The sequence below is a fragment of the Humulus lupulus genome, chromosome X, assembly GCF_963169125.1.
Source record: "Humulus lupulus chromosome X, drHumLupu1.1, whole genome shotgun sequence".
Lineage (NCBI taxonomy): Eukaryota > Viridiplantae > Streptophyta > Magnoliopsida > Rosales > Cannabaceae > Humulus > Humulus lupulus.
The window spans coordinates 15,458,678-15,485,361 of record NC_084802.1 but is presented as its reverse complement, the minus strand read 5'-3'; the positions used below and the strand labels follow the sequence as shown (position 1 = coordinate 15,485,361).

Sequence of the window (26,684 nt, the reverse complement as noted above, 5' to 3'; positions counted from 1 at the left end):
AGAACTCAAATGAGTGATCAAAGAACTGGGGTTCAATGAGTTTCACCAACCTCAGAAGAACAAGACAATATATCAAATGATCAGAAAGCGAAAAAGAAGAAGAAGATCCTTTTCCCTTGAGCCCTCCTTCTCTATTTATAGGCTAAAGGAGGATTTACATTAATTTGTTACAGATATTATTTCCTAAATAATCGGATACTCAGGAAATCATGGGAGATAATTTCGGATATTATCACAACTGCATAGGATCTTTTCCGCGTATAGCATGCGTACGACCAGGCTGGTAGTATGAAGAGATCGAACGTCGTGACAGTAGATATCTTCCTGGTCGATGGTCGAGCACGAATTCTGCCAGATGTTAGCCATGTGTACTAAATGTTTGCCATGTCATCCATGCTTGTTTTTTGGATAACATTTGCCCCCCAAGTTTGTTTAGTGCGACCAGCAATAAATAAACTTTAAGGAAACAACCGTTCATATCCCCACGATGTCTGTCAGGATCCTCGTGCGTTTTTGAAAGCCGTGACATAATTATGTCTAATCAAGCCTTTTCAGTTTTCAAGAAACAAATTGACGGCTTATACACTTCCCCACGTTTCGAGAATTAAAAATAATGATTGCTACTTTTTGGCCATACCTCAGTCCCCATAAATACCTTCTTTTTCTTCTTTATAAATTTTTTTCTTACCATCTTTGTCAAGAACTTCAAGAACCTTGCCTTCAGAGTACAGAGCTTCAAAACCAGTCAGTTGCCTAGCCGAGGATCTCTCCGACTCGAACTTTTTCATTCTCTTCCGAATCTCCATCTTCGCCCAGGTAATCACTTTGCCTTTTTAAACTTTTCATTATACCATGCATGCCGTTTCTAGGTTCTATAATTTCTGTGTTCTTGAATAGGGTTTTATGAGGATTTTTTTTGTATAAACCTTCCACTACTTGGTAAGAGGGCGTCTTTATGCTTTGTATAGGTTAGGACTTAGTTTGATAGTAAGGATCATAGGCTTAGGGCGTAAGATTGACGTAAAAATTCAATCTTTAAGCTGGGTGAAAAACTGGGTATTTTCCCGCCCTTTAGGAGTTGAAACAGTTCTCTTTCAGAAAACGGTTTATTTCCTCTTTGATCCTTTTTTCAAACCATTAGTGCTGAACTTAGTGTAGGAGTAGGATGCTGCTGGTTATTTAGACACGAGCAACGTTATCCCAATCTTCCACACTACTTCGCAGATTGTGTCTTATCTCCTCCATTGTCTGTTTGCAGTTCATATGCAAGACCCTTGGGGGGGAGAAAGACCTATTGAAGACGACCTCTTGGCCCAACTACTTGAAGGCGAAGAGAACCCATCTACTTTGATACCAGAAATCCCTTTTTCTCGCCCTAGCTCAAACCGTCCTCCAGTCCCCAATCAAAGAATGGCCCGAACCAAAACAAAAGCTCAAAAAAAGAATTCGCTCCAGAGATCAATGTCCAAAGGCGTGCCCGCCCTCGCCATGTTGACCAGCCAGCCGTTACGTGGCACGTCGTCCCTCAAAGTACGGTGACACTGCGGATGATTGCCAACTATTTAAACAGATACAATCTGACGGGTGTGACCTTAGTTAAACCATCTATCGACCAGCGAGCCAACCTGCCAGGCGGGGCCTACAGCGCCTGGTCGAGGTTCCACATTGAGGCAGGTGCCACCCTGCCTTTCCACTCGTTTTTTCAGGGGGTGGATAATTACTTCGGAGTAGCCCCCTTTCAAATCACCCCGAACGGATATAGAATGCTGGTCGCACTCTATATCCTTTATAAGCTCAAAAAATGGCCAGTACCTTTCCCCCACGAGGTCAATTTTCTTTTTGACCTTAAGTCCAACCCCAACCAAGACGGTACGGGGTTTTTTCACTTCTGCCTTCAAGAATCCGGACGCACTTTTTTGTCCAACACCACCCATATCTCTAATGTAGGGAAGTATCACCATGAATACTTCCTCACTCCTGACCTTGCTGCGGGCAACCTGGCCTTCACCCAAGGAGGTAAAAATTCTTACGCGAGTAGCTTCTTTACTTAGTGTTTTTCTGTCATAATATCTTGACATCCATTGTGTTCCAAGCCCCTGGTTACGTCCAGTCCCTACTCAAGGGATGGAGTCAAGGGAAACACTCTTAGCCAGCATGCCGAATGCTGATAAGAGTGTGAAAAACTTAGTCAACGAGGCTAACCTTAGGCTGGTCGGCCTTTGGGGCTCCCAATCTGCGACGAATGAACCTTCGGCGGGCGGTGTCCAAGCCGACGCGGAACCCGAGCAGCAACCTCAGGCGCCTCCTCCTCAGAGGTGGCCAATTGGGGTTACAATCAGGGAACCTCCCCCCCCCCCCCCAAGCGGAGAAACCTTCAGTCCCTAAGGGCAAGGGAAAACAAAAGGCTGTCGAGCCTACCGAACCTTCTGACGATTCGTCAGATGTAAACGGTACAATAATCTCGCTTTTAAATAACTTGCTAATTCCCTCTCATTTATTTGATGGGGACGGCAACTTTAGGAATGCTCCCTCTTTAAACTCAGATTTCTTCCAGGAACTAGGTAGTTCAGTAAATAATGCTACGACCAGTAGTTGTAGCCCGGGTACTTTACTTGTAATCCTTTTACTTTTATCTCTTCCCCCTATGACCATTTATTCTTACTGCTCGAGTTGTTTCCTTTGGTGCAGGTATAGACTTCGAGGACGTCTTTGCGCACTATCAGGCTGCCGTAGCCTCTTCTGTCCCGAAGAAGGATAGCAAGAGGGCTCGAGGGGAAAGCAGCAAGACCCCCTCGAAGAAGGCTCAAACAGACGATGCTCCAGCCGTCGTCACTTCAAAGGAGAACACGACACCTCCGCCCCCCCACTGAGCAGTCAACCCCCACACCTGTGAATCCACAGCCCTCCTCTAGGGCCGCTGACAAGGAGGCACTGGAAAACTTGCCCGAAGGCTCCCTGTCCAGCCTCGTGGTCGGGTCGGCCAGGGAGAGGATATATAAGCTCTCGAAGCACAGACGCAGCCAGGCCGCCATCAATGAAACTGCCTCAATGGAGGTAAACCAAATCATCAACAGAGGGTTGAATGAGATAGTCAGCGTAAGTCATCTTCTGCTACTTCATCCTTTATGTCTGACTTCTATTCCTTACTTTATCTCATTCTTTGTCTTCAGGGGCTGCTGTCTTTAACTGCTAGCTGGCGCCGTGCTGGGGCGTTGGTTTCTCGGGGACAGAACTTCGACTCTAGGCTTGCCCAGTCTAAGCAAGCACTTGAGGATGAGAACAATAAGCTGCTCGAGGAGAACAAGGAGTTGTCCAAGCTGAATGAACAACTGTGCGAGGACCAAGCCACTCTCACCAAGGAGCTTCAGGACAGCCAATGGCCCTTGAAGAAAGCCAACAAGGAGCGGCAAAAATGGAGGGAAAGTTCTGTACTTGTTACCCAAGAGTATAAGCAGCTTAGACTCGATCTGACCGCTAGCAGGGATGAGGCGAAGAAGCTCGAGGAGCGAGTGCATGAACTTGAGGGGCGAGTGCAGGAGGTTGAGGAGGAAGGGGCCATGAACTTGAAGAAGTATAAGGAGGCCACTCTCCTCTGCTTTTACGACTTCTGGAAGCACAACTGGGAGGCCAACTTCAACTATCTTTCCGAGCGGTTGAAGAGAACTTTGATGGCGCAGTGCGCCACCCAGTTGGAGGCAGAGGAGAAGGCTAAGGCTAAGGCTCCTGCTGCTGATGCTGAAGCTGGTCCTCCTGCCGACCAGGGCACTCCCCCTAATCCTCAAGACCCTCCTGCTCAGTAAAATTTTTTCTTTTTTGTTTTGTTTTTATGGCCTACGGGTCTGCTTGTGAAGACAATTTATTTTTATTGCTGCAAAGGCAGCTTTTTTACTTATAACTGAACAGTTAAATCCGAGCAATACTGCTCGCGGTGCAAAAGCTTTTTACTTTTAATTGAACAATTACATCCGAGCAATGCTGCTCGCGGTGTAAAAGATTGCCTTTGATATTATAATGTTTCTTTTTATTATAATATCTGTTCGCATGACCGAACTTAGCATAGTACTTTGGTTTGATTTAACAAAACATAAATTTTGAAAAATACTCTAAGTACCGTAGCATGCTTTCACTCATTTTGTTCATGTGTTTACATACCCTTTGGTATGCTTTGCTATCGATGTACCTTATGTGCCCCCCAAGTGATCGAGGAGCTTTAGGTCCTTGGTCACTTGCCTTGACCACGACTTGTGCGAACATTACTGCTCGATAGTAGACATAACATTTATAATACAGCAAAACAACACACGTAATGAACAAATACTTGTAAAAATAAATTTACAAAGGTTGGCAAGAATGACTGGCTGCGCACAGTCCCTTATAATCTCGTATTAAAGATGGACTAATCATGTCTGTACGAGTGATCTTAAAAAGATCTTACACTTATAAGCGATTAGCCATACAACGTGGCTAACCCTTTTTCGAAACTTGTAAAAAGTAAAAATTAATACAAGCCACTCCTTTAAGAAGGACTGTTCATTGATAATACTTGCGCAGGTGTTCTCCATTCCAATAGCGTGGAACGAGATCTCCATTTAAGCGTGCAAGTTTGTAGGTGCCCGGATGAAGGACTTCTTCAATCTGGTAAGGTCCTTCCCAGTTTGGTCCGAGTACTCCAGCAGTGGGGTCGCGGGTGTTTAAGAAAACTCGTCGTAGCACTAGATCTCCGACGTTGAATTTTATTTCTTTTACTTTTGAGTTAAAATACCGGGTGACCTTTTGCTGGTACGCAGCAACTCGGAGTTGGGCTCGTTCTCGTATTTCTTCAATTGAGTCTAGGGACTCCATCATTAGTTGGTTATTCTGGCTTTAGTCGTATGTAATGCGTTGATGTGAGGGGGGATCTAATTCGACAGGTAACATAGCTTCATATCCGTATGCTAAGGAAAACGGGGTATGACCTGTCGCTGTTCGATGAGAAGTTCTATATGACCAGAGGACTTCAGGCAGCTGTTCTGGCCATGCTCCTTTAGCGTCTTCAAGCCTTTTCTTCAGGGTGTCCTTAAGCGTTTTATTCACTGCTTCGACCTGCCCATTTGCTTGTGGATGCGCGACTGAAGAAAAGCTTTTAATAATCCCGTGCCTTTCGCAGAAGTCTGTGACAATCTTTCGAGGCAAACCATATCGGCAAACAATGTTCTTGATGACAAAGTTAAGAACTTTCTTGGTCGTTATGGTAGCGAGTGGTTCAGCTTCGGCCCATTTGGTGAAGTAGTCGACTGCTACAACTGCGTACTTTACTCCGCCTTTTCCTGTTGGCAGGGATCCAATTAAGTCTATACCCCATACTGCGAAAGGCCAAAGACTCTGCATCTGCTTTAACTCGTTTGGAGCTGCGTGTGGGATTTTAGAAAATCTCTGACACTTATCGCACTTATGCACAAACTCCATTGAATCTTCGTTCATAGTCGGCCAGAATTAACCCTGTCTTAGAATCTTTTTCGCCAAACTTTGCCCCCCAGCGTGATCCCCGCAAAAGCCTTCATGTACTTCCTTCATTAGCTCCTTAGTTTTCTCTGGTGAAATACATCTGAGCAGTGGCATGGAATATCCCCTTCGGTATAGAACACCATCGACCAGTATATACCTAGCAGCCGACCTTTGAAGAGTTCTGGCCTTGGTCCTATCTGCTGGTAGTACACCATTTGTAAGATACTCCAAATAAGGCGCCATCCATGTATCTTCCATTCGGATTTCCATACTGGTTTCATTTGCTCGTATGCTTGGCTTGCTCAATCTTTCCACTGGCACGATATTCAAAGTGTCAGCATCTTTCGTGCTTGCGAGTTTGGCCAAGGCATCTGCGTTCGAATTCTGATCCCGGGGTATTTGCTGGAGGGTATACTTCATGAACTGGGTTAACAAGTCTTTAGTTTTGTTCAAGTAGGCCACCATCTTTAGGCCTCACGCTTGATATTCCCCTAGAACTTGATTCACTACCAGCTGTGAATCACTGTAAATATCCAGCACCTTTATACTCATGTCTTTTGCCATTCTTAATCCAGCGAGGAGTGCTTCGTATTCGGCTTCATTATTTGACGATGAGAAGTCGAACCTAATGGCGCAGTGAAATCAATGCCCTTCTGGCGTTATCAAGATCACTCCTGCTCCCGCGTGAGATTCGTTGGACGACCCATCTGTGAATAACTTCCACGAAGGAGCTTCATCTTGAGGCTCAGACGCACTAGGCTTTTTGCACTGCTTGTTGTCTGGGAGTTCAGTGAACTCTGCAATAAGATCAGCCAAGACTTGTCCCTTTACTGCTGCTCGCGGTGAATATGTAATATCGAACTGCCCCAGTTCAACTGCCCATTTTAATAAACGCCCAGCCGCCTCTGGTTTTTGGAGGACTTGCCGAAAGGGCTGGTCAGTTAAGACTGTAATGGGATGGGCTTGGAAGTAAGGACGTAGCTTCCTTGAGGCCAAGATTGAGGCTAAGATTAAACAGTATGCTAACCTCTCGATGGGAGGATACCTCAGTTCTGCTCCGATTAGCCTCTTGCTTACATAATAAACCGCTTTTTGTACGCCTTCTTCCTCTCGTACTAGTACCGCACTAGCAGAAACTTCAGTGATCGCCAGGTAAATGAACAAAGTTTCTCCTTCGATAGGCTTTGATAAAATAGGAGGCTGTGCCATATGGGCTTTTAGGGCCTGAAAAGCTTGCTCGCAGTCTCCTGTCCACTCGAACTTCTTGTTGCCCCTAAGTAGATTGAAGAAAGGGACGCATTTATTCGTTGACTTGGAAATAAATCTACTTAGGGCTGCAATTCTTCCAGTTGAAATTTGTACATCCTTGATCTTCTCTGGCGATTTCATGTCGATCAGGGCTTTTATCTTGTCGGGGTTGGCCTCGATTCCTCTTGAATTAACAATGAACCCCAAAAATTTCCCTGATCCAACTCCGAAGGAACATTTGAGAGGATTTAGTTTCATCTGATATTTGTTCAATATGTCGAAACAATCTCGTAAATCCTTCACATGTCCTTCTGCTTTTTTCGACTTTACCAGCATGTTGTCCACGTACACCTCCATGTTTACGCCGATCAATTCTTTAAACATGTGGTTAACCAATCGCTGGTAAGTCGCACCTGCGTTTTTCAGTCCGAAGGGCATTACTTTGTAACAGTATAATCCCGTATCGGTCCGAAAGCTGGTGTGATCCTCGTCAGGGGGATGCATGCTAATCTGATTGTAGCCTGAGTATGCATCCATGAAGGGGAGGATCTCGTGTCCTGCAGTAGCATCGACCAACTGGTAGATCCTTGGGAGTGGGAAGCAATCCTTTGGGCAGGCTTTATTGAGGTCTGTAAAATCCACACAGGTTCGCCATTTGCCATTAGGTTTGGGAACCGGTACTGGATTAGAGACCCACGATGGATAAAACGCCACCCTGATGAACCCATTCTCCTTTAATCTTTCAACTTCTTCTTTTAAGGCTCTTGATCGATCCTTATCGAGCAGCCTTCTTTTCTGTTGCACGGGTGGAAAACTCTTGTCTATGTTCAGGACATGACTGATAACTGCAGGATCTATCCCAGCCATGTCTTTGTGCAACCAGGCAAAGACTTCCTGGTTCTTCTGCAAAAACTCCACCAGTGCATGCTTTGTGGTTGGTTCTAAGTTTTTCCCGACCTTCACGACTTTGGTCGGATCTTTCTCGTCAAGTTAGACCTCTTCCAGGTCCTCAACGGGTCCAACATTTTCCTCAAAATCCCCAAAGCGAGGATCTAAATCTCTATCCTCACTTTGGGCAACACCCTATTTGGTGACTTCATCACCGGATTGGGCTTGTATATCAATTGCCATCTGCAACCTATCTGGGGGAGTGCTCTTTGACGTTCCCTTCTTCGCCTTTGTGACTGAGGCGTTGTAGCACTCCCCTGGCCTCCCTCTGGTTTCCCAACACGCGTCCTACTCCTGCGTCTGTCGGGAATTTCATGGCTAAGTGCCATATAGAGGTGACGGCCCGTAGATCAACCAGTATTGGCCTCCCAATGACGGCATTGTACGCCGAAGGACAATTGACTACTATGAAAGTAGCGAGTAATGTCCTAGTAACAGGCGCTGTACCTGCTGTCACTGGTAGTCTGATTGACCCTGCGGGGGCGAGTCCCTCACCAGAGAAGCCGTATATTGTTTGGTTGCAGGGCTCCAGGTCCTTAACGAACAGCTTCATGCGTTCCAGCGAAGACTTATACAGGATGTTCACCGAACTTCCTGTATCAACTAGCACTCTCTTCACCATCATGTTGGCCATTTGGATATCCAAGACTAGCGGATCGGAATGTGGGAACCGGACATGTTGGGCGTCGCTATCAGAGAAGGTTATTTTGCCCTCTTCTGACCGAGCCTTTTTCGGTGCGCGGTCATCCACAGTCATCATCTCGATGTCCTGGTCATGGCGTAGAGTCCGAGCATATCGTTCTCTGGCCTTTCCGCTGTTTCCCGCGAGGTGCGGGCCTCCACAGATGGTTAACAATGTGCCAGTTACGGGGTCAGGCTGCAAAGGTGGCGAGCGTTGGCGTGTGGGCGCTTGCTCGTTGCCACCTGGAGCTTCTCGTTGGGAATTTCCCGAGGCCCGTATATATCTTCTCAAGTGTCCTTGTCTAATAAGGAACTCGATCTCATCCTTCAGCTAGTTGCATTCATTGGTATCATGTCCGTAGTCGTTATGATAACGACAGAACTTGGTGGTGTCTCTTCTTGAAATATCTTTTCGAATGGGAGCAAGTTTCTTATAAGGCACGCTGGAACTCGTGGCTTGATAAACCTCTCCCCGAGACTCAATAAGGGCAGTATAGTTAGTGAACCGAGGTTCATAACGGTTACCCTTGGATCGTTTACTGTCAGAGGTGGAAGGCTCATTGTGTGGCCGTTTCCCCCCATTCTTGCCATTGCCGTTGCCGTTGTCATTGCCTTTGCCGTTGCCGTTGGGCTTGGACCCATTGGCGGCTTTGGCGGGCTCGGCAGTCCCCTTATCCTTGCCTGGGGGCTTCCCTTCATTGGCAATAGCATCTTCGAGCTTGATGTATCGATCAGCTCGATCCAAGAATTCCTGGGTAGTTCTAACCCCATGTTTTCTGAGGCTATCCTAGAGAGGCGTGTGGCGTTTAACCCCTGCGGTTATGGCCATCATCTTGCCTTCGTCTCCCACTGTTTTTGCTCCAGTAGCTGCTCGCATAAAGCGCTGGATGTAGTCCTTCAGTGGTTCTCCATCTTACTGGCTTATTTCAACCAGCTGGTTTGCCTCAGTCGGGTGCACATGACCCGCGTAGAACTGTCCGTAGAACTCCTTTACGAACATTTCTCAGGAAACTATACTTGCAGGAGGGAATTTGAAAAACCACTCCTGTGCGGCATCAGAAAGTGTTGCAGGGAAGATCCTGCACCGAGCGTCTTCGGACACTTTCTGAATATCCATTTGTATCTCAAACTTGTTGACGTGAGATACTGGGTCACCATACCCATCAAAATTTGGAAGCGTAGGCATCTTAAACTTGCTAGGAGTTTCTGCCATAGCTATCCTCTGGACGAAAGGAGTGCCTTTTCTCCTATCGTGGTCGATATAAGATGTTCTTCCCCCGACCAGCTGCTGCACTGCCTGGTTGAGGGCACCTATTTGGGCCTGTACGGCGCCAGGTATCGCCGTGGCCTCTGGTGCTGGGGGGACGTACTCGTCGTGCTGCTCGCGGCGATTGTTGAGAACATCTCTCAAATCCTCGTCTCTCCTCCGCTGTTCGCTAGCTCCGAGCCGGTTGAAGACATTATTTTGTTTGGGCTGCCCCCCAGCGTCCCGTCTTTCGGGTTGGTCATCCCGAGGTGGCTGGCTCCTGCCTCCACTTCTTTTCATTCCTCCGACCGGAATTTCCTCTGCCTGAGTCAGCCTCGTTATAACCATGGCCATCTCTGAATCTTGATTGGCTATGGTGGGATCGACTGTTCCCTCGGTTATCTTCCCGGGCTGGAACCTCCTGAGCGTTAGAGGGTGGCCTGCGTTGGTCGGTAGGTCCCCGTGCATTATCATGCCATGGGGGGCCTCGGACCGCAGAGCCTAACTCTGAGTTCCTCTTGTTATCAGGTGGACGTTGTCCTCTGCTTGGAGGGTTTGGCTCGTCGCCCCTGCTAGGGCTGCGAGGCGGCTGCGAGGCCCTATTCTGTCTCTGCTGCGGGGGATTGCCGCGACCAGCTTGGGATAGAGGTTGTGCTTTGGGGGCCCTTAGCGGGACATCGTCCTGAGGCGCCGATGGCTGCTCGGGCCTTTATGGGCTCGAGGGCTGGATAGGCGGGCTAGGATTGGGACCCCTGTGGGGCGGCCCATTCGCAGGTTGATTAGGCTGCGAGGCAGGCGCAGCCTGATTCCTAGCCAGTTGTAGGGCTGCCTCGAGGGCTGCCATGGCCTCCCTCTGGCGACAGTCCATCTCTGCCTGTCTTTCACTCAGCTCCAGGCGCTGTCGTTCAATTTCTTGTTGCTGCCGCGCCATGATTTTGGTAGCACTTTCCTGGCTGGCCCTCAAATTGGCCAGTTCATCCTGCAATACCCCTAGGGTATTCTTCATCGTCTCGGAGTCCATTTCTTCCTCATCAAATTCCAAATGTGGCTCATCCTCAGCCACGTTTGGAGGAGGAGGCGGGTGAGATGGTGCAGCGCCGGCCGCCTGTCCAGTCTTCTTGGTAGTTTTCACCATTGATCTTTCAACGATAATGAATCAAGCTCTCAATGAAAGCACCAGAATGTTGACCCTGATTTTGGCTAACTGACACGGAGTCAAATTTTCTTGATGTGGACAAATACGTTGGAAAGAATGTGATGACGAGATAATAAAGAACACAAGAGTTTATAGTGGTTCGGCCCCAGAATCTGGTAATAACCTACGTCCACTTGAATTGTTATTGATATAGAACTCAAATGAGTGATCAAAGAACTGGGATTCAATGAGTTTCACCAACCTCAGAAGAACAAGACAATATATCAAATGATCAGAAAGCGAAAAAGAAGAAGAAGATCCTTTTCCCTTGAGCCCTCCTTCTCTATTTATAGGCTCAAGGAGGATTTACATTAATTTGTTACAGATATTATTTCCTAAATAATCGGATACTTAGGAAATCATGGGAGATAATTTCGAATATTATCACAACTGCATAGGATCTTTTCCGCGTATAGCATGCGTACGACCAGGCTGGTCGTATGAAGAGATCGAACGTCATGACAGTAGATATCTTCCTGGGCGATGGTCGAGCACGAATTCTACCAGATGTTAGCCACGTGTACTAAATGTTTGCCATGTCATCCATGCTTGTTTTTTGGATAACATTTAAATTCCAATTTTTGTTTGTTTTTAATTAATTTAGTTTATTTTAAATTTGTTTATTAAAATTATTTTAAAGTTTTAATTAAACATTTATTTTATTTTATGAATTTTGAAAAATATATTTAAATCATTTAAAAATAATAAAATAATTGAAAATCAACTAAGGGGTATTATGAGAATATTAAAAATTTAAACGCACGGAGGGTACTAAGCTATGTAGTTTTTACAAACAAAGGGTATTGATTGATAATTATCAGAAAGAGAGGGCATCGAATTTGTATTTGATAAAACACATGGTATCAAATGAGTATTTATACTTTATAAAATTTACCTTTTCTTATTTATACTTTTATTTTTAAATAAATAGGTCCCCGTGGAGATTCATGCCCCGCCTTCATTGAAGAACATGCAAGGCGGGAGCGAGGATGGGGACGAAGATGATGGGAGTATTCTCCTGCAATTCCCTAACCCGTTCACATCCCTACATCCCAGTTCACTCTTGTTGTATTGGTTCATCAACGATGAAGATGCATTTTGAAATTAGCGGTTCAAGGTCGTCGAGCTCGTCGTCAAGATTTGGTACAACGAGTTGGTTGAGTTTGTCTAGAAGGTTTTATTTTAATTAGGTTTTGCTATGGGAATGCAGAATTGTTCCTAATATAAATTCCCATGCATCTTTTTAATCCGATCATCATATTTTAGTGGGAAAGTTCCCATGTATATATATAAATACCCAAAAATATCCCATAAATATGACAAGATCTCCTTTTTAATATTTTTTTTCCATGAATGATAATCTCGGCATATGGGCTTCAGAACTTCAGGCCTCATTTCGGGCTTTAGTATTTTGGGCCTGAACATGGGCTCTCTAATCAAATCCGATTAAATGACGAAAATACCGTCAAAGAACGGCATGGACATGTCTGGACTCGTCTTCCCCTACGACCATTCGAGAGTTTAATTTTCAATATCTTTCGTTCTCTCTATCTTTCGACCTTCTTTCTCTCTCTAAGATCGTATGGTGTACGGTCCCACGGCAAGTACCATGGAGGCGCCGCCGATCTACAGTCTTCCGCAGGACACGCTGCACCAGATATTCTCAGCTCTTCCCCTCCGTCAGATCATGATCTGTCGCTCCGTCTGTAAGCTCTTCAACGAAGTCCTCACCACACCTTGCTTCCTTCACCTCATCTCCGCCACCTCATCGCTTCACCTCCTCGCTCTCCGCCCTCCTCACCACCACCACCACCACCACCACCACCACCACGCCCACCGCCTCCACGTTTCCTCCCATCCCGGCCTCCACGTCTTTGACCCCGATCAGAGCCAATGGCTCAGATTCAACCTCGATTTCCTCCCATTCCGCTCTCTCCACCCAGTCGCCTCCTCTCTCGGACTCGTTTATCTCTGGGGAGACTCACCCGACTCTTCTCCCGGGATCAGCAAGTCGCTTCTTGTTTGCAACCCTTTGACTCGACAGTTCCGGGTCTTGCCTCAGCTGGGTTCGGCCTGGTCGCGTCATGGTTCGGTCCTGGTTGATTCGGTGAGTCGAGTCATGGTGTTGACTGAACTTGCTGCGCTTTATTGTTTTTCGGGCTCGAACCAATGGCTAAGCTTCTCTTCGAATTTGCCGTCGAAACCCAGAAGCCCTATTCTGGTCTCCGACTCTGTTTACGCTCTTTGTGATGTGGGTTCGCCGTGGCGAAGTCAGTGGAAGCTTTTCTCGTGCACAATCGCGAAGATGAAGAACTCGCAGACATGGAATCGGCTCGAGAGGCACGAGTGGGGGGACGTGTTTGATATCTTGAAACGACCCCGTTTGGTGAGGGGGAGTGGGAATCGAATCCTAATGGTTGGTGGGTTGAAATCTTCATTCTCGTTGAACTCGTCGTGTTCGACGATTTTGATCCTGAGGTTGGATTTGGATAGTTTGGAGTGGGACGAAGCGGGTCGGATGCCGTTGGAAATGTTCAGGTGTTTTCAGGAGTCGAGTAAGTTTAAGGTGTTTGGTGGGGGAGACCGGGTTTGCTTTTCGGCGAAGAGGGTCGGAAGATTGGCCTTGTGGGATTACTGCTCCGGGAAAGGGGATTGGCGATGGATAGATGGTGTGCCCGGAAGTGGTGACGGCCTCAGCAGGGGATTCGTTTTCGAGGCGAGGCTCACGGCATTGTAGCCTTGAGGACTCTGCTCGAGTTTCGGATTTGAGGTTGGTTATATATTTTACAACCGAGACCAATGTTATTGTTGTTGCTGCTGCTGCTGCTGTATGTAGAAATTGAAATAGAGCACTTGCCATTACTGTTAAGTTTAATGTGTTTATGCAAATCAAAGAGAATTTCCCAGTTGGTCTTCATGTTGTACTGTATTTACTTTCACAAATTTGAATGCTTAATTTTTCATGTCGAAAGGAGAAAGAAAATTGCTGTTCTTGTTACTTTGCTTATTTTGTGTGTAGTTTCTTTTTTCAAAGTGTTTTTACATTTGTGTCTCTAACTTTTGAAAAACAAAATGTTAAAATAAGTACATGATTTGTGTGGAACTTTTCTGATACAAATTCAGAAGGGTATTAGCACCTTCTCGTTATTTTATCTAAAGGGGTGACCTTTAGGTTGTTGTTTTTTATTTCTTATATTTTGCATTTGTTTTTATTCTTGTATATATGTTAATTAGATTTTAGTCTGGGTTGCTATTGATATTCATTCATTTATACATGAATATGAACTTATGAATCCTACGATTGTGGTTCCTTTAGAAGAACTAGCTGCACATTTTGCAGCCTTTTATTTAGTAGGTATCAGGTCCTTATGAAATAGGAATGATTGGCAATGAGGTAATCTCCATGAAGTAGTTCCTAAAGAATCATTGAGGTAATGTCCATGAAGTATTTTCTTAAGAACCAGTCTATGTGTTGTTCTGACACCACCTTGCCTGTTTTGGTAATCAAATATTCAAGTGACACTGGAGCAAGGTTCATAGAGCATTTTGCACTGTAATTGGTAATTGTGGAATTATGGTTTGCAATAAATTCTATAACCTTTTATTAGTCTGTTAGATAAAATAAATCATTTTTTTTTGGTGACATGATGTGATGCCAAACATACGTTGTTAAGATGCCTCAAGAGTATTTGAAGATGTCAGATGCTTGTTTCACTAGGTGAGTTTTGATGTCTTGAACATTATGTTGTATTCAATTTATCTAGTTTTTCTCCTCTCTTCATTTTTTTAAGCAATAACTAAAGGATTTTATTATGTAAACTTTTCTCCCTCTCATACTAACATTATTTTAGATTTGTACCGCATTGTATCTTGATTCTTTCAGAAACCTGCATTGAGAGAAAATCTTTATTAAGTCTCTGGTATCAATTTAAAGACTATTTTTCTATTGGCTTCATGGCGGTTTTAGCAAGACAATAAAACAAAATTACTGGTATATACTATATAGATCGAGGTAAATGTGATAGGGTGCTTGTACACTCATTACCTTTAGTGAGAAAGAGTTACTTTAGATATGAACTTTGGTTTTGTATCTGATCATATGTTAGAATTTAAGATGTGGTATGAAATCAAGCTTGGAAACATCTGAATGTTTCCTAGCTTTGAAACTATTAGATTTTAAATTGAGGGAGGCCTGCTCTCATAGGAAATGCATACAAGTTTTATGGTCATGTCATTCCCACATTTAGACAGATACTAGGATTTGTCTTGCGGGAGGCTTTTTGGTTTTCATGGGTGAAACATTTCTACATGTTATTTATCTTAAAGCATATCATTAACAACTAGTGAGCATTTATGAATTTGTGGTACATTATGCTAGTTTCCATTGGCCAGTAATGGCATGTCTTGTAAAAGGTTTATTTATATCTTAGTTGTGTTTTCTGGCCATTTTTTTTTTTATGATTATTATTATTATTATTATTATTAATATTATCTTTATCTTAGGAAAATAGATTAAGGGAAAAGTTAGATCTGGTCTTTACTTTTAGCGACAGCAGATAAAGAAAACAAAAATATAGGCTCCTTGTCTAGTAGGACATGAGAGAGTTATGTTCTGTTGCTCTCGTTCAATCAGATCTGGTGCGATACCCCAAGAGGGGTAGCTCAAATGGTTAGGCACATGGTTTGTTCTCACAAGGTCTAAGGTTCGAGTCCCTCCTAGGTACCTACATAACAATTGCTATAGATTCCCGGTCCCCAAATATTATAAGCTTAGGCTGGCAGCCTAGTTTAAAAAAAAATCAGCTCTGCTAAATATTGGTGGTTCTACTTTGAAGAACTAGGAACTAAGAGATGACTTGTGGAAATTTTTCAATTTTGTCTTGTTTTCAAGATATGCTGTCTTTGTTGTGTGTAATCTGAAGTGGTTAACTAGTTACTTAACTATTACCTGTTCTAGAGGGAGTTAAAAGCCGATGCAACATCTAGAGGATGCCCCTAAGAGTAGTAGAAAAAGATCTCTCATCATGTAAATTTTCAGTACAATTTTAGAATTCGTCCTTCTGAAGATTCTTTTTTGCATCAAGCAATTTACAGGTAAATCTCCTTTAGCTGTTAGGCCCTGTAGAGTCATGAGAAAACACAAAAAAGAGGCAAAGATAAGCAATATTTAGAGCGATTAGAATGTACAATTATGTGAGTTATTGTGAGAAGAGATGTTGATTACTCCGGAAGCTGGGTCTGCAATAGAAGCAAAAGCTTCTTGTGAAAAGTGATAGTACCCATCATAACATAGAGATTTTATAACTTGATAATGGTTTTGAATCTGGGTTTCCTGCCAGGAATTTATTTTTTGTTGAAGGCATGGATTTGACTTTTATATAGCTTATGAATATATGTTAAATTATGAATATATGAAGAGTCCTTAAGACACGGTCGGTTTTGGTTTACATAGTTACAAAAAGAAACAACAGTAAGTTATGAAGAAAAGAAACAGATTTATTGGTTTTAGGAGAGTTTTATTTTTTATTTTTGCAGGAAATGAATGAGAAACCCATATAGAGTTGGATGATTATTTTAGAACAGGTTTTTTTTTTATTTTCTTTCAATTAAAAAAATATATATGAAAAAAAGAAAAAGACGAACAGTGAAGCTATTTTAGAGTAAGTTGTGATCCAATGCGCAGTGATTATGAGCAAGAATTTTGGCCTGCTTTTTTCATTAAATTGAAAACATTTTTACTTATAACCCGGAAATATAATACAACAGCACAATTAAATTGCATATTGAGTTTTCTGTCGTGTCATTTGGGGTTGTTTGTGATACTATTATGTTCCCAAAGTTTATATTATTTTCAAAGGGAAATGTTAAATACACTTTATTATACTCAGCTTTTGCATTCTCTTAACTTGACTGATGATATTTTAAAATATATTATAATTAGATAATATCTATATGTATGCATTAATGATGAGAGTGTAGAATTGAGGACAATAGAGAGTTTTGTTGTGGTATTTATACCATTTATTTGCCGAGTTTACTTTAGGGTCAATGAAATATGTTTAGTTCATTAATTTCAGAAACAATCTAAGCCGCTCAAATAGTATATGATGAACACCAAGTTTATGATTCCTTTGCTTTTTTATTTGCCTATTGTCGTTTGGAGTTATGATGAAATATGTGTGTATTTTGGAGAACAATTAAAATAAACTGACAGAAAATGAAGATGAAAGAATTTGAATGGGAAAATAGCTCAATGAATGAATGAGCTATGAGTCAGAGACTTTATGTATATAGCAAAGTCAGAATACAAGAGTTGGAGAACATAAATAGATTAACTACATCTTCCCGCAAGTTTAAGGGTCTTGGTTGGGAGAACATTCACCTCGGCTCAAAGCTGCTGAAATCTGAAGGAGGTGAGGCGTTTTGTCAGTTTTTATATGTTTGTCCTAATATGGAATAGAGGGTTGGAATCCAAGTGAAGATTGATCATGTAATCACATCTGATCAGGGGGATTCGAGGTATTTGCTTGCGCATCTCATAGAGCAGAGATTTGCATGTACAGAGTTCAGCTGCAGCCAAAGCTAATGCACTGTATTCTGATTCAGGAGACAAAAGAATCACCAAAGAACACACAGTAGCCAGCCAGATGTACTTCTTCGATCATCGGAACAGGAGGCCCAATCAGCATTAGGATATGCCGTAACAGCAAAGTTCGAAGGAGAAGCATGTATGGTGAGGCCCAGTTTAGTGTTCCACACAAAAAACGACAGAAAGCCATTGAGCAGAGATGTTGGTTGTTGCATGAACTTACATGCCTGATTCACTGCAAACGCGATTTCGGGTCTTGTGAGTGTTGCATATTGCAATGCGTGTTGAGTTCTTGTTATTTTGATTCTATAGTAGGCAACAAAGTTTGCCTAATTGGAGATTTTTTTTTCCTATCTTTTACCAATAAAATGGTTGCATCGTAATCCTTGTTTCTTTAGCTGACCTTTTCTGAAATATTATAGTGATAAAGATCGGAAAGGGGACTTTTTCAGATGGTACTCAGCATATAAGTTGACTTTCATCTCCCACGTAGTGAAGTAAATAATTAAAAAATAGTGTAGTTGATCAAGTTAATTTAACAATTTAATTCAATCATGCGTTACCATTATATATATATATATGTATAGTATCGCTTATATAATATTCTGGTACATCTGAAGAAACGCCAAGCATGTAGTCTAGAGTACTTATATGCAACATTTTCAACTCTCTGCACAAGTGTTTATATCTATGATATCGATACAACAAGTCTTCAAATGTCAAAATTTAAATGCCCATTGGCTCTGCCCAAGTCCAATGTCTCTATTGCCCGCAAGGTATGACAAAACTAGCCCATTCAATCATAAAACACAGTTCCTGTAAGATTCTCATGTCTCTAAATTACGTGTCTTTTCTTTCTTCTACCACTTAAAATTTAACAAATAATCATATCTCAGCTTGGAGCTGAGTTCGTGGGAACCTTTATAATGGTGTTTGCGGCCACAGCGGCGCCCATCGTGAATGAAAAGTACAACGGAGTTGAAACATTGATGGGAAGCGCGGCCAGCGCCGGGCTGGCAGTGATGGTGGTGATCTTCTCGACAGGCCACATCTCGGGTGCACACCTAAACCCGGCGGTTACCATAGCTTTCGCCACGCTGAGGCACTTCCCTTGGGTGTTAGCTCTTCCTTACATAACAGTCCAGGTTTTGGCCTCCATTTCTGCCTCTTTGGCTCTCAAGGCTGTGTTTAATCCCTTCATGTCTGGTGGAGTCACGGTTCCAAGTCCTAGAGTCAGCCATGGCCAAGCTTTCATGCTTGAGTTCATTGCCACTTTCATCCTCATGTTTGTTATTACTGCTGTGGCCACAGACACTCGTGCGGTACGTACCTACAAAACTTTCAAATTTATACATAAATATATTTTGGAAGGAACTCAATGGAATAGATCATAGCGAGTTAGAAAACTTTTTTTTTTTTTTTTTTTTTTAAAATATAGATACATTACACAATATAACAGAAAATAATTAACAATTAAATATTCTTCCAGAGAGATGGTAAGAAATCGTACTAGCTATAACACAACACGAATGTGTATCTATTTGGGTATTGAATATAACATAATAACAATACATATTAGATATAATTATAACAAAATTATTATCAATATCTCTTGTATATACAAAGTGTAGATATGAAAAATTCTTGATTTTAATAATTTTTTATTTTTTTCTGCTAATTTTAACAGAATATTCTTATATTTAACAGAATGTTTTTATATTTAATTGTAGATTATAAACACTTAAATAAATAAATAATTAAACAAATTAAAGTAGGATATTTTTGAGATATTTTATAATAATAATTATTTAAAAAAATAATAAAATCATATGTTTTATAACTTAAATAAAATTAAACTTAAACTTAATATTATATTAAACATATAATATATAATCTTTTATTTTTGCTGCAAAATTAAAAAACTATAACAAACATAAATTTAAATAAAAATAAATAAATTAGTTGATTAAAATATGATATTTTTAAGATATTTTATGATAATCTAAAAAATTAAATGATATTTATTTAAAAATAATAAAGACATACATATCATTTTTTTTATCTTATAAATTTGTGTGATCGTTTCTTTTTTATCAAATGATTGGAGTTTTTTTTCTTCATTAAATCTACCAAAGGACATTGCGAGATATATTAAAAACTAAAAATAGTTGATGCGTGTATACTACTATCTACACTATGATTTTTTCTATTCTTATTTTATTTCTTTTATTAATTTCTTTCTAAATATTATTGTATTTTATATATATATATATATGTTATGTAGCCATATAAATATATATATATATATATTAACGTTGTGTTTATATATCATATGTATAGAGATTATTAAAATAAATATTTATATATATATTATAGAACTATAATTCATTTTATTATATATATATATATTTTAAAAAAACAGTGAATCCGTTTTTATTAAAATTATAGATAATATTTATAATTTTAAAACTAAGCAAATCTGGATTGTACATTGCTTCTACTTAGTATATATAAATGTCTCGTTTAGCTGCTAAATGCTTTAATTCTTTTTTTCAAAATCAATAAATTAATTAATTAATCAACAATGAAATAAGTAAATGAATCATTATATTATTTTGTTAACCAAATAGGATCGAAGTAATACAAAATATAAAATTTTAAAATATTATTATTGAAAAAAATTAAGTTTATAAGTAAATATATATATAAATATTTAAAATTATTAAATATTTTTGTTTAGAAAGGATCATCAAGAGCATATATGTTTTATTTTAATTTGATCAAGAGCATGTATGTATACTCCTTCATGGCGCGTAAGAGATAAAAAAAAATCACATTTTTATAAAAGAGTGGATGTTTTTAAAGTTGTACGCCCTAAATATCCACGGGTTATTAGCGAGCTGGGTAAGGGCCTAATCCTCTCAGCCACGTGGAAGCTCCTATCCGGAGCTGCTGTTACAAATCTCAACCTCTTTAGCTCGAGGTAGCGAAAGGCTCAGTAAGAATACACGAAGGTATCTAGACAGTAGTGGGGATGTCGCGAACTTAGATTACATCAAGCTCGTGGTACGAGCTTGAGCTGACACCTCTGACCCTTTATAAAGTCAAACATGCAATGTAAACGTGCATATATCAGACATCACGTGTCTGATCATTTCTTGAAATCTCGGACACGCAGCATAAACGTGCGTGTTCAGGCGCCCCACGATTGGGTTAGGCCGTGCGGCCCATTACCCCCCTAACCTATTGATTAGACCACACTTCATTGTCAGGTTTTAGGAATTAATCATGAATGTCACAGAAGTGACATGATGGGTAAGAGGGTCATAGGATGACCTCCTTTGCCAACACCCAGGTGCCCTCTCCCTATAAATATGGAGACCCTGGGAGTTGCAAGGGGTTGGCTTCTAATTTGTAAAGAAACACCCTGTAAATAATATCAGAGAGATATCAATAATATTGACTGGTGAACTAGAAGGATTTTAACCTTTGAACCACCTAAAAAAAGTATTCGAGTTATAATTTTCCTTTGAGATCATTCATCTATTATGGTTCATTATTTAGCACTAATCCCTCTCCTTATTCTTATAATTATCTGTTGCCGAAGAATCGCGTCAATAGTTTGGTGCTTTCATTGAGAGCTGTTAGATTGGTGCTATCGCAAATACCCAACCATGGTAGTTACTCGCTCAAGACATGGTAACGAGGCGGACCAACGTGATGGGCAGGAGGCCCATCTTGCCGCCATGAATGATGATCAGAACCCTAGGTTCAGCAGTGGCCGGGCAAGCAGCCAATAGGCCAAGATGACATTGGAAGTTTGGCTCCCCGACCGCCCAATCCGTACCCGGATTTCTGCACGGCGGTAGAAATGGAAAATGCACAGTTGAGGAGTCAGCTGGCGAAAGCAAACCAGCAGATTCAAGAGGTTTTGGCCCGATTGCCCCCTTTGACAATCGACGCTAACGTCGGAAAGGGGCACGGTGAGACTCATAAGTCCCGCCGGGGTAATTGATCCAAGCCCAGTTGGTCGGTCAGACCCCCAACATCAAATTCTTCTCTCACGTCGCACCACTGGGAAACCACATTTGAGGAACTCCCTAGGGCCAAGCAACAGTTCAGTCGGTCGGTCCTGACCTCAACTCCCAGCTCACTTCCGCCCTCGAGCGCACCTAGGAGGGCTCGAGGAAGCTCGCGAAGAAGATCTGGGGAGGGCTCGTGACGACAGCCTGTCCCGACCAGTTGTCCTGCGCCCCGCTCAGACCGCCGAGCACAGGACGCGGAGGATGGTAGAGCGGAGGGGCCACGACCTAACTTGATCCGCCCTAACGGGACTAGGATCGCATCCCTGGTCAGACATCCTCCCTCACCAATAAGATACCCGTCTCCTCCTCGGCCAGTCCGAGATATTCCGACTCACGGGAGTAGCAGGAGAAATCATCCTTTCGCCAGACCTTCCCATTGTAGCTGGGCGCCCAGAGAAGCCCCGGATCCTCATCCCCAGCGGCGGGCTCTGAGCATCTCAAATGGATGCTATTGGACCGGAAGCCGTCGAAGTGATCTCTCCGGTGGATACCTGAACCAATGCTTGAGCTCGACGCAAAGTCCCCAGGCCGCCCCGAGGGGCGACCTCCGAGATCGCCTAAACTCTCAGAGAGGAGACCTAGTTGGAAACAGCAGCTGTGCTTGCCAAAGGGAAGGCCTGTCCGAAGTACGTGACAGCGGGACGTCCCATATAACCTATCTCAAGATAGGAGGGACAATAACCCGCCAAACGCGTACAATGGATCCGGAGCCGTTGAAAGGCCCCGGAACAACCAAGGAAGTCAAGACAAAACCCTTGAGCGTCTGGCTTAGATGGAGGAGTTGATGAGGAAGCTCTTATCAGAAAAAGAGAAAGATGAGTATGATTCAGGGGACGAACTTGAGCTCTTTGCCCTCAGCATAGCAGCAACGGCGTATCCACCTAGTTTCCGTATGCCTCACTTGTCCAAGTTCAACGGAGACGGGGACCCGTCAGATCATCTGAGTATGTTCAATACCTTGATGATGGCCCACAACATTGGTCCCGAGCTGAGATGTTTAATATTTCCTTCCACCTTGACCGGGCCAGCCAGGCAATGGTTCAAGCAGAGTAAAAAGCAATCAATCAGCTCATGGAAAGCCTTCTCTGCCGACTTTAAAAGGGCATTCTGAGCTTCTCAGGCTGCCCGCATCAAGGTCGATACTTTGGCGAACGTAAGGCAGTAGCCCGACGAGCCTCTGAAGGCTTACCTGAGCAGGTTCGTGAACGTCGCTGCTCGGGCCAGAGACACAGATGACAATTCCAAGCTCATGGCCTTGAGGACTGGGATCCTCGTCGGAGGCGGGCTCTGGGAAGAAATACGAAGAAAGGGAGTCAGCACCATAAACAAATTCCTAAATAGGGCCCAGGGATGGATCAACCTGGAGGAGGCTCAAGCATCAGCCGCGGGAACTAGCCAGGCCCCTGAGCAGCCCGCTGGAGTGGGAACGGACGTCGCGGCAGCGACCCAAACCGTTACACAGAATAACCAGTTTGGTGGAGGCAAGAGAAAATGGAGCAGCGGGGGCGGCCAGCACGACCCAAAGAAGAACAAGTCTGTAGAAAAATTCAAGCCGGTCTATGCGACTTATACCGAGCTCATCCACTCTAGGGAGAACATCTTCCTAGAAAATTCTGCTCGCCTCCCCTGGAAGAAGCCGGAACCGTTGAAGCACCAGAAGGGTAAACGAGACCCCTCTAAGTTTTGTCGGTTCCACAATGACATTGGCCACAACACCGATGATTGTAGGCACTTGAAGGATGAGATCGAGACTCTCATCAGAGCCAGACCCTTGGCTCAATACGCGCGGAATAGAGTTCCTGCCGGCCATCCAGCTCCGGAAGTCCCGATTAGTCAGCCCGGGTCTCGGGTAGATCAGGACGTCCCTCCTCCCGTGATAGGAGGAGAGATATCCACGATCTCCGGAGGTCCCCATCTGGCTGGCACGAGCAGGGGTGCCCAAAAGAGATACGTCAACGAACTTAAGGCTCATAATGGAATGGAGTTCGTCCCTGAGCAGCATCTACCCAAACAACAATGATTGGAGAGGTAACCGATCATATTCACCGAGGAAGATGCCAACCACATCCAGTTCCTTCACAACGACCCTCTGGTCATAGCCGTTCAGCTCGCTAACCGGAGGGTGAGGAGAGTACTGGTTGATAATGGGAGCTTGGTAAACCTACTGTTCCGGTCTACACTGGAAAAGATGGGTTTGTTTGTCACCAAGCTGAAAGCCACCTCCATGATGCTATACGGATTCTCTGGGAAGGATCGGCGGCAATAGGAACGATCGAGCTGGTGATCACCTTGGGAGAGGGACCTCAGACAGTCTCGAAACTCCTCAAGTTTGTGGTCATCGATTGTCCCGCCGCGTACAATGCCATTTTGGGTCGACCTACACTGATAGAGTTTGAAGCCATTACCTCCATCTGCCACCTCGTGCTGAAATTCCCCTCTTCCTCGGGGATATGCACGGTCCGAGGTGACCAACTTGCTGTCAGGGAATGCTACAACATTTCTATGAAGGGAAAATTAAAACCCGGGTAGTTAACGATGACCGTCCAGGGCGGAAATGAGGAATCTCAGGAACTTGTGCCTAGTCCTGAGATTGAAAAACCTCAGAGCACCAAATGGGAGAGTATCATCCTAAATGATGATATTGACCCCAGAATAGGCGAGGATAAATTCGAGCTCCAAGCCATCGAAGAGCTCGAGGAGGTAAATGTCGATCCACAAAATCCCTCGCGGATGGTAAAGCTCGGGAAAAATCTATGTGGTGAAAGGAAGGCAGAGCTGATTAAGTTTCTGCAGGAGAACCTGGACGTGTTCGCATGGTCTCATGAAGACATGGTGGGGATCAGTCCGAGCATCATCATGCACACCCTCCACTTGGATAAAAGTGTGCCTGCGAAATCCCAGAAACAAAGGCGCCTAGGAACAACCCGAGCTGAGGCCCTAGAAGAAGAAGTAGCCCGGTTCTTAAAGTGCGGCTTTATCTGCGAGGCGAAGTTCCCGATCTGGGTTACCAATCCTGTGTTGGTCCCGAAGCCCAACGGGAAATGGCAGACCTACATCGACTTCTCCGATCTGAACAAAACCTGCCCCAAAGACTGCTTCCCTTTGCCAAGGATCGACCAACTAGTAGACGCCACGGCGGGGCACGAGCTCATGTATTTTATGGATGCATATTCGGGCTATAATCAGATCGCCCTGAATCTAGAGGACCAGGAGCACACTAAATTCATGACCCCGACCAACGTTTATTTTTACAAGGTCATGCCCTTCGGGCTGAAGAACGCCGGAGCTACATATCAGAGGTTGGTAAATAGGATGTTTGCCAACCAGATCGGGAAGAACATGGAAGTGTATGTTGATGACATGCTGGTCAAGTCAAAACTGCCGATAACCATGTTTCCGATCTAGAGGAATGCTTTAAGATATTGAGAGAATACGACATGAGGCTTAACCCACAAAAATGCACGTTCGGGGTCGCGTCAGGGAAATTCCTGGGTTTCATTGTCAATACCAGAGGAATCGAGGCAAACCCCGATAAGATCAGGTCGCTGCTCGAGATGCCCTCACCTCGGTCGCGAAAGGACGTTCAAGGCCTAACAGGAAGGGTGGCGGCCCTTAATCGGTTTATTTCTAAATCTATCGACAAGTGTCTGCCATTCTACAACCTGCTCCGGGGAATAAGAAGTTCGAGTGGACCGAGGAGTGCGAACGTGCCTTCCTTGACCTAAAGGCACATTTAGCCGAGCTGCCCGTATTATCCAAACCAACGGCAAGAGAGCCTCTTTTCCTTTACCTAGCTGTCACGAAAGATGCAGCTAGCGCCGTATTAGTCCGAGAAGAAGACCGGTCTCAGAAGCCAGTCTATTACATCAGCAAGAGGCTTTTCAGAGATGAATCCCGGTATCCGTTGATGGAGAAGATGGCCTTCTATCTTATCACGGCCTCCCAGAAGCTTAGGCCGTATTTTCAGTCCCACTCATTACATGTCATAACCGATCAGCCTTTAAGGCAGGTTTTGCAAAAAACCTGAAGCATTGGGACATCTGTTGAAGTAGGCTATGGAGCTCAGCCAGTTCGAGATTTTGTACATACCGCGAACTGCAATAATAAGCCAGGCCCTGGCTGATTTTGTGGCAGAGTGCACGGGATTCCGAGAAGATCCTGTAGAAGAGTCAGCTCAGGCCTCCTTACCCCAGGCCTCATGGAAGGTCTTCGTAGATGGCTCGTCTAACGAGAACGACTCCGGGGCTGGAATCATATTGATATCCCCAGAAGGACATCGATTCCACTTGGCGTTGCGATTTGGATTCAAAGCATCCAACAACGAGGCCGAATACGAAGCTTTACTGGCCGGGCTAAGGGTGGCCCAGGAGCTGAAGGCCAGCTCCATCTAATGTTACAGCGATTCCCAGGTCGTGGTAAACCAAGTGTTAGGGGAATACCAAGTATGTGGAACCAAGATGGCTACTTACCTGGCCAAGGTAAAAAGCGAGCTATCTGCATTTGAGCGTGGCTCAATTGAGCAGATACCTCGGGATCAGAATGCCAATGCGGATGCCCTGGCAAAGCTCGCTACCTTTGGAGAGACGGAGACTTTGGGGTTAGTGCCGGTAGAGTTCTTGGAGAAACCAAGCATAGAGGAAGTCGGGGCAGAGGTCGAGATGATCGATGCCAGACCGACCTGGATGACCCCATCCTCGAATATCTCACAGCAGGAAAGTTACCTGAAGAGCGAAATGACGCAAGGCGGGTACTTTACCAGGCTCCAAGGTATATAGTGGTAGATGGGATATTATATCGGCGTGGACACTCTTTACCTCTCCTATGGTGTGTTATGCCAAGTGAGGCGAAGACCATTTTGCAAGAAGTGCACGAGGGTTTTTGCGGAGATCACACTGGGGGGCAAAGCCTGGCCTTGAAGATATTAAGGCAAGGATATTACTGGCCCACTCTGTCAAAAGACTCGATTTCCTACGTCAAAAAATGTGACAAGTGCCAGCGATTTGCCACAGTTGCCCGAGCTCCCCCGGTCGAGCTGAGATGATCTCGTCCCCGTGGCCATTCACGGTCTGGGGGATTGACTTGGTTGGCGCCCTCCCTACTGGCAAGGGAGGAGTTCGTTACGTGGTGGCGGCTATCGACTACTTCACCAAGTGGGCAGAAGCAGAGCCCCTGGCAACAATCACTTCAAAAAGAGTCCTCGACTTCGTG

General features: G+C 43.8%; 1 protein-coding gene and 1 pseudogene across 1 annotated transcript; both read left to right on the top strand.

Annotated features, from left to right (window-relative positions):
* The first annotated feature begins 12,291 nt into the window (after positions 1-12,291).
* On the top strand, positions 12,292-13,800 carry LOC133807181 (SKP1-interacting partner 15). Its single transcript, XM_062245351.1, has one exon. The coding sequence runs from the start codon at positions 12,385-12,387 to the stop codon at positions 13,537-13,539; it is 1,155 nt and encodes a 384-aa protein (XP_062101335.1). The 5' UTR covers positions 12,292-12,384; the 3' UTR covers positions 13,540-13,800.
* A 3,270-nt stretch (positions 13,801-17,070) lies between these two features.
* Positions 17,071-26,684, top strand: part of LOC133805556 (probable aquaporin NIP5-1) — a 35,134-nt pseudogene continuing 25,520 nt past the window's right edge.

Excerpts from the sequence above, each read along its gene's own strand:
- LOC133807181 (XM_062245351.1), top strand. The coding sequence starts at position 12,385 with ATGGTGTACGGTCCCACGGCAAGTACCATGGAGGCGCCGCCGATCTAC.